The sequence below is a fragment of the Cygnus atratus genome, chromosome 1 (genome assembly GCF_013377495.2).
Source record: "Cygnus atratus isolate AKBS03 ecotype Queensland, Australia chromosome 1, CAtr_DNAZoo_HiC_assembly, whole genome shotgun sequence".
Lineage (NCBI taxonomy): Eukaryota > Metazoa > Chordata > Aves > Anseriformes > Anatidae > Cygnus > Cygnus atratus.
In genome coordinates this window covers 13,405,361-13,417,591 of record NC_066362.1, presented here as the reverse complement: position 1 = coordinate 13,417,591, position 12,231 = coordinate 13,405,361, and the positions used below count along the sequence as shown (strand labels likewise).

General features: G+C 37.9%; 1 protein-coding gene across 1 annotated transcript in view; it reads left to right on the top strand.

Annotated features, from left to right (window-relative positions):
* Positions 1-12,231, top strand: part of RELN (reelin) — a 296,816-nt gene that overhangs the window by 245,304 nt on the left and 39,281 nt on the right. Inside the window, exons 37-43 of the mRNA XM_035549571.1 lie at positions 253-337; positions 2,053-2,235; positions 3,610-3,781; positions 3,864-3,966; positions 6,497-6,726; positions 9,807-10,027; positions 11,118-11,265. Of these exons, the coding sequence (XP_035405464.1) occupies positions 253-337; positions 2,053-2,235; positions 3,610-3,781; positions 3,864-3,966; positions 6,497-6,726; positions 9,807-10,027; positions 11,118-11,265 (1,142 nt within the window). The remainder of the gene's footprint in view (positions 1-252; positions 338-2,052; positions 2,236-3,609; positions 3,782-3,863; positions 3,967-6,496; positions 6,727-9,806; positions 10,028-11,117; positions 11,266-12,231) is intronic.

Below are 12,231 nucleotides of genomic sequence, written 5' to 3'. Positions count from 1 at the left end.
CTATGTCTGTACCTATCATGGAGCTGTGCCTCTAGAGGTTGCAAAGACCTATATCTAGCACCTTCCATTACTATGGATCACTTTGCCAAGGCTATCACTATTCTAATTTTCAGCCTGGGAGAAAAGAAGGGACAGAGCTACCTCTCTTGCTGCCAGAGCAGTCAGTGGCAGTCAACATCCAGACAATAGTAAGTTGCATAGAATCTTCAATAATGGGAACTGTGATTCACATTATATATTCTGTATTTGCAGGAAGGACTGAGAATGCTGGTTTCAAGAGATCTAGATTGCACTAATACTGTGTACATCCAGTTTTCATTTAAATTTATAGCCAAAGGTAAGATCACTGTTGATTTCCTATCACTTCTCTAGCTTTATCCCTACAAAGTAGTACCACAGAAAATAGTATAGATTTACATTTCCAACTACAGTTTACATGATCACCAGTTTATGGTAGATAATATAGGAACTTGTTTGAGCTTTCACATCATCGCTACCTTGCTACCAGACTAGGTGGCCATCTGTGCAATTCCTCAGAAAAAAAGTAAACTGTGGTGGTGTCAAAAACAGCATAGCTAGCACTGTCTTCGAGCAGAAGAAAAACAAGATAGCTCAAGATTTTTAGATTTTGCACTATAGTGGAAAAAAAAATAAAAAAAGAATTCAACTTTTTTTTAAGTCATAAAATGGTGCCTATAGTAGATTACTTAAGGGACTGGTAGGGAACTACAGAGTTTTTCATTTTCAAGTTTCAGTCCACTGAATTCTTACCATTTGACTTCCTAGCAGGTACGATAGAGAAAACTAAAATGCCATAATTCTATTTAATTGTGTATGAAAGATAGTCAGACTCTGCAAGCCAAGCTCACAAGTTGGTGTAATAAGCTTGAGACAGTTTCTCTAGTGCGTGTACAATCAATCCAATCACTCAGTCTTACCATGTTCCAAACATCTGCCCTTTTTGGCCTTGCAAAATAATTTTATCGCACTCAGGATTATCCCAGTGAAGAGCCACTAACCTGGTTGAGCATTCATGTTACTCCCATGCAGTTTCAGGAAGTTTTTCACAGCTTTACTTGTGTAACTGGTGCTTCAAGGTTGAAATTTCAACATGCAACTGCCATATCCCTTTGGTGGAAGGTGGAAGGACTTGGGATGGACCTTAATTTACTTGCTGCTTAGACATAGGACAGAGTGAAAATAGTTTTGAACCACTTCTTTCTTCTCAAATGAAAATCTCAGCTAAATCTTTTAACAAGCATTTTATCATGTATCCTTGGCTGTTCATTACTATTGTTAAAGACTTCTATGCAAAAGAGAGGAAAAAAATATTAGCCAAAAAAACATAACATGCCCCAAAACAATGACATACCCAATACTTCATGTTTAAAAGCAAAATCTATGTGAAGATTTATTTTACCAAATTATGTCTTGAAAATATTCTTAAATATGATCCTTGCCAAAATATTAAAAAATAAGATGACTAAAATTATTGTTCCAAAAGGCAGGAATAGCTGAAGGCACAAGGCTGGATTTTGCTACTTGACCCACAAGAGGTAAAGTAGTGAAAGCTGTGTCTACCTATGAGTGCTACAGATAGTGATAATAATATCTGGTACCTAGGAACAACAAGCAAATAACTACTGAATTGCCAAAAAATATCTGTGGAAGAAGGAGCTGATTTGTTCTGATATATATATATGTATGTATCAGTGTTATATATATATATATACATATATACATATATATAAAAAACACTGATACAGCTTCTTATCTAAGTAAATGAACTGTGCCTGTACTTATAACAAACATCAATGCAAATTTAGTCCCTAATTCATTAGCATATTCCAGACAGACAAGCACAGGAAAGCGCAGGGATTTGTATGTGTTTAATACACATGAAACTTCTCAACAGCTTGAATTGTTATAAAAGCTAGTTCATGTTCTGTAATAGATGTCTGATTAAGCTAACTATATTTATACCTGAAGAAATGTTTTTGCACTAGTGTTTTTTAAAGCCAGTTTATAATGAACATGTCCTCTTTGCTCCAGGTACCCCTGAGAGGTCTCATTCTATTCTGCTGCAGTATTCTGTCAACGGTGGCATCACTTGGCACCTGATAGATGAGTTTTACTTCACACAGACTACAGATGTCCTCTTTATCAATGTTCCTCTGCCCTACACAGCCCAAAGCAATGCCACACGTTTCAGACTCTGGCAACCTTACAACAATGGTAAGGAATAGACACCCATGGGCCTCCAGATCCATAATTGCAAAGCTTAGCATCTGTCAGAGGCTGGATTTTTGGACTCAACAAGAATACAGACTCTTAAATCTTGTTTTCTTATGTTTCAAGACCTTCCATTAAAACTATCAGGTTATATTTAAAGTTCTTATGAAGTTTCTGTATGTTTTAAAGTGAAAGTACCTTAACCTAATACCTTTGATAGTGTGCAGAAGACTATCTGCTTTGACCCTGGATGGTTTGGGAGATCAAGCAACACCAATAATGTTCACAGAGGTTCTCCTCATTATTTTTAATAGGCCTGATTGTCCTTTACACTGAGGCCCCATTACAATACTCAAATTATACAAAAGTGTCCCGTGTGTAGATGGGAATTGGGCCTACCTTGCTTGGAATTAACTAGGCATTAAAAAAACATTTAGAAAGAGAATGTACTGAGCAGTTAATCTTTGGATTAAATTGTAAAGGACTGTAGAAAACCACAAGAGGAACACAGCTTATTCCTCCTGATTAGAGGACACGTGCCAGCTGAAGAAAACTGTCTTCTCAGTTACTCTACGCACACCTCTTAGCAGGAGTTGGCATTAAGGACTCTTATCAAATTCCAGTGATCATTTAGACCTGGTGATACAGCAATTATTTATGCCACTCAGGCAAATACCTAGCATAGCTCTAACAAAAAAGCAAATTCAAATCCAGACCTAAGAATCCAGTTCCAGTTCATGTTTCTGATGGGTCCTGTCTAAAACATTTAACTAAACTTTTCTTGTAGAAATCATCTTTAAATACAAATTTCATATAAAAGAAGCCCTTTAACTTTCTCTGATCAACAGAAAGGCTTTCAGATAGATGAAGAAAAAGTTCAATTACACAAAAGATCTGGCAATCTAATCCTTTCTCTCCAGTTTGCAAATACTAATTTTGCAACACATTTGAATTCATAATCCATTTGAAAGAAGGTCACTCAGAGTTTCCGTTTCTTTCAAAGAGCTCTTGGTTAGCAAATACAGGCTGCTGAGTGCAAGGAAAAAGTTGTAGAATGAAATCATCCTTTTAGGCAGCTGCTTATTTAGCTGATTCTTAACTAAAGATGACACTGATGATATAGTTTCAAAGTAAATGTGATTTAAGTGGAAGATACATGCTTAGCATAGGTTTTTCACTCTTCAGTTTGCTGTGACTTCTGTACATTTTACAGAAATAAAAGTTAATTCTGTAGAGTAGTATGGGGACTATGGAAAGATGGCCCGTGAAGCCTTTAGCACCCTTTTTTCAGTGTAATCCATAAATATCAGCCACCAGTCTGCTTTTTAACGATAGTTTTATTAGGTGTTAATAGGAATGTTCCCCTTTTCTTTGTAGGCAAAAAAGAAGAAATCTGGATCATAGATGACTTCATTATTGATGGAAATAACCTTAAAAATCCCGTGATTCTTTTGGATACCTTTGACTTTGGTCCCAAAGAGGACAACTGGTTTTTCTATCCTGGTGGAAACATTGGGCTTTATTGCCCATATTCATCTAAGGGAGCTCCGTAAGCATCACTCAGCAATAAATTAGAAAAAAGTGACTGTGGAATAAACTGATTCTAAAATACCTTTTTTTTTTTTTCACAGTGAGGAAGATTCAGCTATGGTATTTGTTTCAAATGAAATAGGAGAACACTCCATTACAACAAGGGATCTAAGTGTGAATGAAAACACCGTAATCCAATTTGAGGTACTTATCCTCAGAAAATTACTTGGCATTTTGCTCAGGGCATTCTGTTCTCTCAGGTTCTGCTGTTCAGTGTGTTTGTCCAGCACTTTGTGATTGCCAGGCAGAGAAGTCTCTTTAATTTCCCCTGTAATTATTTTGATATTACTTTCCCTCTTCTGGGTGTATCCTGAAGCTTTTATCACACAAATAAGGAAAATTCTGCCTCACAGTCTCCTATTTTCTTGCCTAAATTACTACTTTGTCCATTCATATATACTTGCACTGATAACATGTCCTACAAGTTGAAGAGTCCCCACTGGCAGGCAAGATGATGAGCACCACAATGTAATGAAAGTCTAGATCACTACTTTACAACCTGCTCAGTATAAGTATGCAGTAGAAATATTTCCATGATCTGGCCCAGTGGGGAACTATAACTTCATCTGTGACACTAGAAATCATTTTCCTGCAGGCTGGCTTTACTGCACTGGCTGTACTTTCTGAGAGCCAAGCCTCTGCTTTCCTTTTGCTTCTGCCCGTGCTTTCATAAAGGATCTAGTGGAAGCTATTCTTTGCCACAATGGCCTGAATTCATCCCATCTTAAGGAGTTATCTAAATGTCATGACTAAGGAGCATATTTTTCATGCTTCTTATATAATCAGTGGAAGCGGACACTCCCAATGACAACACATAGTCTAAACTAAACTGTGCTTCTGGTTTATCCTAAAACCTAAACTGTGCATTGGCTTGGACAGCCACTGATGGGAGTAACCTTTCAGCCTACTATGTGTTTGTTTAGAGAAGTCGTTATATTGTTATTAAGATATTGTGAAAGAATCTTTCATGTAAATTGCCATGCCACAATTACAAGGCTGTTTTTAACAAAGATGTAGCATGCTGTAGCATTAAACAGAAAATGATACTGATTTATAAACAATTAAAGAAATGATACTAAGAGTTTTCCAAGAAAACTTGGTTTAGCTGTGTACTCATGCATGCTTCAGTTTGTCATGCAACTACTTCATAAATTATTGAAGGTAAACCATTTTCTGTTTTAAAATATAGATTACTGCCTGTAGAACAAAAATGTTTGAGGTCATTTTAAGATATTCATAAGTCTTCAGTGAATTAACCTCATAAAATCTCTATACATACTTCTATATGTGGTAAGAACATTGTTTTAAGGAAGTTAAATGACTTCAACTCACGTTTTTGTGGATATTAGTAAAAATGAAGCAGTTATGCATATAAAATGAAGCATAATGCAATAGAGTTTCTTTCTGTGTCTCAAGAGTCAAAAACTATATTGGGTCAAGCATCACTCTAAGCTTCCAGATGAGTAGACAACCCTTCTAGTCAAATGTAGGTTGATGGCTCTCATGTGCGCTGAAGAGCGATGAAGGAAATTCAATGTAGGATACATTTTCAACATTCATGCGCTGTCCTCAATATAACTGGGCTTTAGAAATACCTTTTTGTTACAGAGCAGTATGTTAGAAAGACACTTACTTTTCACTACAAAGATATCTAAAAGTACAAAATATTTTGTAGTTTTAATACAGGCTTTGTATTTCATCTGCAATAAATAAAAATTTATTGCACAGTAAATAGAGTACATTTTATTTTATGTGACATAGTCATCCTGTAAAGTAACTAATTCTTTTATATAAGCAACCTGAAACCAAAAGAACATCTTAATATCAGCGTGAAAGCAAGGCAGACTAATTTGATCAGTGGGCATGCAAAAAATATATCATAAAAGGTCTCAGATTCTGTATAAAACATATATGATTTGTTACAGGGTACCAGTAGCGCTGCAGGTCACGTAGGTTTTCTGCCTTCTCTACTGTTCTGCACATCAGGAATCTTGTCAGAACACCTTGAGAAGTTTGTCACTGTCACACTGTGTTTTGGTGTGACACTGAATCTAAATCCAGTCCAGCTATGACGCTCTTTTCAATGCTGTCACCTCAGACTTCACTGCCATATATGAGCAGAAAGGGTAGTGAGTATAAATCTAAAGAACATATAGAAGTGATACACCAGATGCCCTGAAGGGTAATTCCTGTGGCATAAGCTTTTTTTGTTTTTTTTTTTTTTGTTTTGTGTGTGTGTGTAATGTAAAAGATGATAATGCAGCTCAGCAATTTACCAAGTTTATGTTTGCACATTTTGTTCTAATATTTCTGGTTTTAAAAAGTCCACATTCCTGAGCTGATGCATTTGCTCCAGCCATGCTATCAGCTCTCCTCCTTTGGGATTTTGTCTAATTAAGTTTTCTCTAGTGGAAGTAGTTGGGGATATCATATTACATTCATTTTACAATGACCCAGAGTGTGATATGCACATGGACAGGTAGGGCAATGTGCAAGTGTTCATGTTCATGTGCATGTCCTGAGTTCGTCATTGCAGTTGTTAAATGAATTCTTAAATCACCATCTTTCTGGGCTAAATAAATACCATACGACATGGGAGAGACTAAGATGAAGAGTGATTAGGTGTCCCAGCATACCCTTTGTCATCTTCTGCATTTCATGTCTTGGACCCCAGATCAACATTGGCTGCACCACTGATAGCTCATCTGCTGACCCTGTAAAGCTGGAGTTCTCACGAGATCTGGGGGCAACCTGGCACCTCCTTCTCCCCTTGTGCTACAGCAGCAGCAGCCACCTCAGCTCCTTGTGCTCCACTGAACATCACCCAAGCAGCACTTACTATGCAGGCACCACCCAGGGCTGGAGGAGGGAGGTCATTCACTTTGGAAAACTGCACCTCTGTGGGTAAGTGTCTAGCTTTTAATCCTCCCAGCTGCTCGTTTTTTTCTTTTTATGTCTGTTTTCCAACCAAAATGGTCTCCCAACTTGAGCGGTCCATAAGAACAGTGGCATTAGAGCAGACTAAATGACCAATCTTTCTCCACTTTTTGCCCTGAGGGGCAGTTAGTATTCAGGTGATTCCCAAAAATATGTCATGCCTAATACTAATGTAGAGTAACCACAAATAATTTCCTATTTATCCATATATCTGATTGGTAACATGTTTATGGAAGTGGATTATATAGTAAAATAAATGCAAAATTGACTGTCTTTAAAGCTCTTTGAATGTTTTTACTTCATTGGATATTTTAATTCATCAAAGATGTTTTTGCATGACATCTGAGATTCATTAGAAAATACAGTAAAATGTGAGCTAGTACAAACTTGATTCTACCTTAGTGAAAGGAAATGGACTTAATATTCAAGGTCTCTTGTAATTGCAAAGTTCTGTGATGCTAAGAAATTAACTGCTGCAGTCACTTAGGAACTTTAAGGTTGTGGGACGCGCTAAATTGGATGATAACAGATACATAGGATAGAAAAATAATTTGTGCTTGCAGGCAATTTAATATGTAACTTTTCAAAGTTACACATAAAAAAGTTCAAAACAGTACTGTTTACTTTTTCGGGGAAAACTGTCATAGTATCAACTCAGTTTGTGTAAAAAATCACATCATTAAGGATTAAACTGTAGTATGTATGAATGAAAACGAGCTATGCAACTATGAGACTGTGTTTATGAATCTACTGTGTGCAATGGCCCTTCCACTAAATAAGTGGCTTCATAGGTGCCTCTGAAAGTATGAGAAGACCTATATAGGAGATGAGAGCCAAGTCTGGAAAGCCTGGATGTTTAATAATTTAAGAAAATGTTTAAATTTTAAACTTGAATATTCTGTTTTATGACAGTTAACATTTCAAGCATAGAGTAGTTAACCATCTTTTGCATCAGCACATCTGTCCTTCTGTTTTAGCCCAAAAGAATTATTTGACTCTTTACCCAACTACCAATGCATCCCCCAAACGAAAAATTTGACTATATAGATTCCTAACTCATTTAAACCTTCCAGGTATTTTGCTTTAGTCCTCTGTTCCTTACTGGTTATGTCCCATTTGCCTGTCTTCCCTCCTGTTCCTTCCCCAGTGGTGGTCCAGAAAACAGTTGCTGATAGTCAGCAGAACCCAGCAGCAAAGAGCAGAATCCATGGAGCCTTTGGTGTAATGACATCCTTGGGCCAGAGGGCTGATGTGGGGTTTTCCCCACCAGAATCCGCTGGAATAATGAGAAAAAATCAGCAAACCTGATTCCTTGTGTAATGCTAAATAGAACCAGCATTTCTGTCCCCAAGGTGTTGAGTGATTATATTTAAATGAAGATGAAGACACTTCAGTTATTTCTACTACATGTGTTCTTTTGGAAATTAATGTGTGTCCTCAGCAGATAGCTGTATCTAATATTTAGTATTCCCATAAGGTTCTGAAGGAAAAAATCCTGGGCCTGTTGAGCTGGTGAAGAAACACCTACTGACTTCAACAAGACCAGTATTTCACTCTTTGCTTCAGTCACCCTTCACTCAGGCCAGCAGGGAGCCTGAGACGAGGCTCCCTGTTCTTGTGGGGTGGAACAGATACAACCCAAGGGACAGAGATGTCCCCTAAAGAGGACTTCAAAACATTTCCAACCTCATTCTTGTGTCCTTCACCTCAGGACATAGTAAAAACAATGTTTTTGACTTCCAGCAGAACTCTGATTCTTAGTTATCTTTCTTGAAACTGCTAGCAGTATCCCCACTGATCAGCTACCTCTTACCACCTGAATCACCTCATAAAAATTCCTTTTTAGCAAATAAAGACAAAAACATTTGTCAGTTACCTGTGCCATTGATTCACCTGCAGCATTTATCATAGAATCACAGAATCACAGAATGGCTTGGGTTGGAAGGGACCATAAAGATCACCCAGTCGCAACTCCCCTGCCATGGGTAGGAACACCTCCCACCAGACCAGGCTGCCCAAAGCCCCATCCAGCCTGGCCTTGGACACCCCCAGGGATGGGGCATCCACAGCTTCTCTGGGCAGCCTGTGCCAGAGCCTCACCACCCTCAGAGTAAAGAATTTCTTCCTAATGTCTAATGTAAGTCTACCCTCTTTTAATTTAACACCATTCCCCCTTGTCCTATCACTACACTCCCTGATAAAGAGTCCATCCCTCAATTTAGATGTTTCTAACAAGTCATATTAAACATATAAATTAAGCACTTTTCCCTTCTCACTCTTCTGGTTTCCTTCCTCCTTTGAAACATTTTCTCATTTGGGAATAAAATGAGTCTCTCAAGTGTTTTTCCCCTGCTCAGTTTGTTTTCCCTCTTTCCCCAGTCTGTTCCTCTTTATATGCAGCACTGATGCAAATAGCACTTAGGCTGAGAATTAAAAATGACAGGCCAGGACCCGAAGGAGAATATAGTTTAAATTAACAACTTGCACTATCAGTCTGTTTTAAGATTAAGCTGTCTGAAAGCAAGTTGAATACCTGGTGACATGGCAGATCGTGTTTTCTGTTCACGTAATTGAGGGTGAGATTTTACCAGCCCAGTTCCACAAGTGGTCTCCCTGGAGGCAGGGTGCCAGTGTGAAGCAGGATTTCATTCTCCAGAAGACAGGGAGTGGCCTGGTCTGACGTAGATGCTGTAAAGCAAGGCAGAAGGAAATCCGTCTGACCATGGCCAATCATCCTTGCCATGGATGATGGAGAGAAGAGTGGTTAGATTTCAAATCCCATTTTCAAGTCTGTCATTCAGTTTTGGTATTGCAGCTAATGAATAATGTTATTTTTATTTCGGTCAGTACTTGGATTGAATGTCAGCATAAAGATGACAAGATGAAGGAATTAGACATAGCAGTCAGTTTCTAGAATTAAATTATTATCAAGTCAATTCCACCAAAAAGAATACTGTATATGTATGTATAGGATGGTATATTTATGTATAGTATACAACAAAAGACAAAACTTTCATTTAACTTAAGTACATTTACACCTTTTTCAGGTTGGCAAGGTTCAGATGGTACCAAGGATTTTATCCTGCTGGATCCCAGCCAGTGACCTGGGCCATTGACAACGTGTACATTGGTCCACAGTGTGAGGAGATGTGCAATGGGCATGGCAGCTGCATCAATGGCACAAAGTGCATCTGTGACCCAGGGTACTCTGGGCCAACCTGCAAAATAAGTACCAAGAATTCTGACTTCCTCAAGGATGATTTTGAAGGTATCTCTTTTCTTTTTTTAGCCTGATTTCTACCTGTTAGTCTTAGTGGAACCTGGGGCTCAAAGATGAGACCTTCTGCATGCTTCTGAATCTAAACTATGCTGTGAGACTATTCCCATGAGTCAAGTTGTTTAGATGTAATTCTCACGCATGGTTTGTGAACGTCTGATGGCTATCAATTGCCTGTTTTGGAGTAACTGACTTTTTGCTAAGTTGTTCATGTTGGAATATAAATTTGTCATCAAAACAGAGTTTCTGCAAATTGTACTTGCAGCAAATAATTTCAGAAGAGAATGATGACACACAATTTCTGGAAAGGGATATGTCAATTTAATTCTCACAAAATGTGTATTTATTGTTCGAGTGAATACAGTTGGGTAGTTTGACTTCAGCACAGACAGCATGCATGCAAGCAAGGCAAACAAAGAAGGGCTTTAGGGCTATGCAATTTCTCCCTGCAAAGGAAATATGGGTGGCCTTCATAGGGCAAACGATACTTCGGAGCAGACCTCATGGCTCAGCACCGCTCAGCAGGCACAGCAGACCGGGGACCCCAAGTGGACAGTGCCAGGAGGGAACTCAAAGCCCTGTGAGTGCCTGAGCATAAACAGCATCCATGCAAACTCCTCTAAAAACACCTCGAGGTTTTCCCCTGCTAACAAGTATTGCAAGAAGAGCACATTTTGAATAAAGCAGCACCTGGTAACCAAATTCCTCCTTTCATAGGTACTACTGTTCATTTCAAATTTTGACAGCCCTTTCTTGCATGCTAGCACATGGCACGCAGTTTCCTTATAGAGCTGGATACATTGCTGTTATCTTAAGAAAAATGAAGGGAAGTAGAAAATCATGTGAATAACTGGAGAGTAAGCTCCATAACTGGAGAGTAAATTTCATACTTCTGGGCTAACAATTTATTTTGTTTTGATTTGTGGCAGTTTTCTAGAAAACATTGAATCATAAACACTGGCATGAATATTTGTTCACTCTGCAAGTAATGTTTAATTTAGCTCTCTTCCTCTGGAAATAGTACTCTTGCAGCAGGAGCACTTTGGAGTAAATCATAAATATGTATTTACTGTGTATTCAGGTCAGCTGGAGTCTGATAGATTCCTGCTTGTGAGTGGTGGAAAGCCATCAAGGAAATGTGGCATCATGTCTGGAGGAAACAACCTTTTCTTTAATGAAGAAGGCTTACGTATGCTGATGACTCGAGACCTAGATTTGTCACAAGCAAGGTAACACAGTTTTAAAGTCCTGTCAGTATTTCACTAAAGAAATAATATACTGAAGAATAAGACATTTGATATACTTCTATGGTAAAGGCAAGCTGGTATATTCTGCCTTCCCTACTCTAGCACATATTCCATTTTAACCACTGCTACCATTTTAACTTAAATTTAACTTGAACTTGAATGGGATTAACAGTTTTAACACTAGGGTTTTTTTCTTGAATAAGAACTCCAGGATCTGACACCACATCTTCAGTAGTTTATACAAGTTTTTATTTCTTAAATGTATAACATGACGAAATGTTTGCACATCACACACTCTGCTTATCTTACAGTTCATTATATTGTGAGCCACTGTTGAAGCAGGAGTATCTGCTGCCAGTATAAGTGCTACATTCATCATCTCATAATCCTTTCATTTCTGAATGTTGATTTCTTCTTATTGTGCACATTTGTTTCCAATAATTCACTGAGAAATTCCCTTCAAGCTGTCACCAGCTACAATGAGCACAGCAACTGAAAAACAAATATTTTTACTGTATTTAGAGACCATGTATCATTATGGCCTTCAGAGGAGATATTTGATGAGAAAGACATACTAAGCAAGCCACATAAAAAAGTTACACAAAAGTTAATATAAATTAAATTGCATGTTAATTTTGTGCATGCTACAAATAGCCTTTGTTTGCTAAATATCTTAACCTATTACATTGCTACTTTGGAAAGATTGACTTTTCCCCATGATTTTTTCCACTGATATCTTGCAAACTCCCTTCTCCTCTAATGCTCTGTGGGATACACTTTAACAGGCAGTTTACCTCTTTTTGGCTTCTTGTCCTCATTAACACTGATGCTCTAAATAATGGTTTCATTGCACAGCCTCATAGTCAATAAAGCCTAATTTCTAACCATTACAATTTTATATAAGCGATTAGCTAACCTTCATTAAGTGTAATATTAGAGAACCTTGTA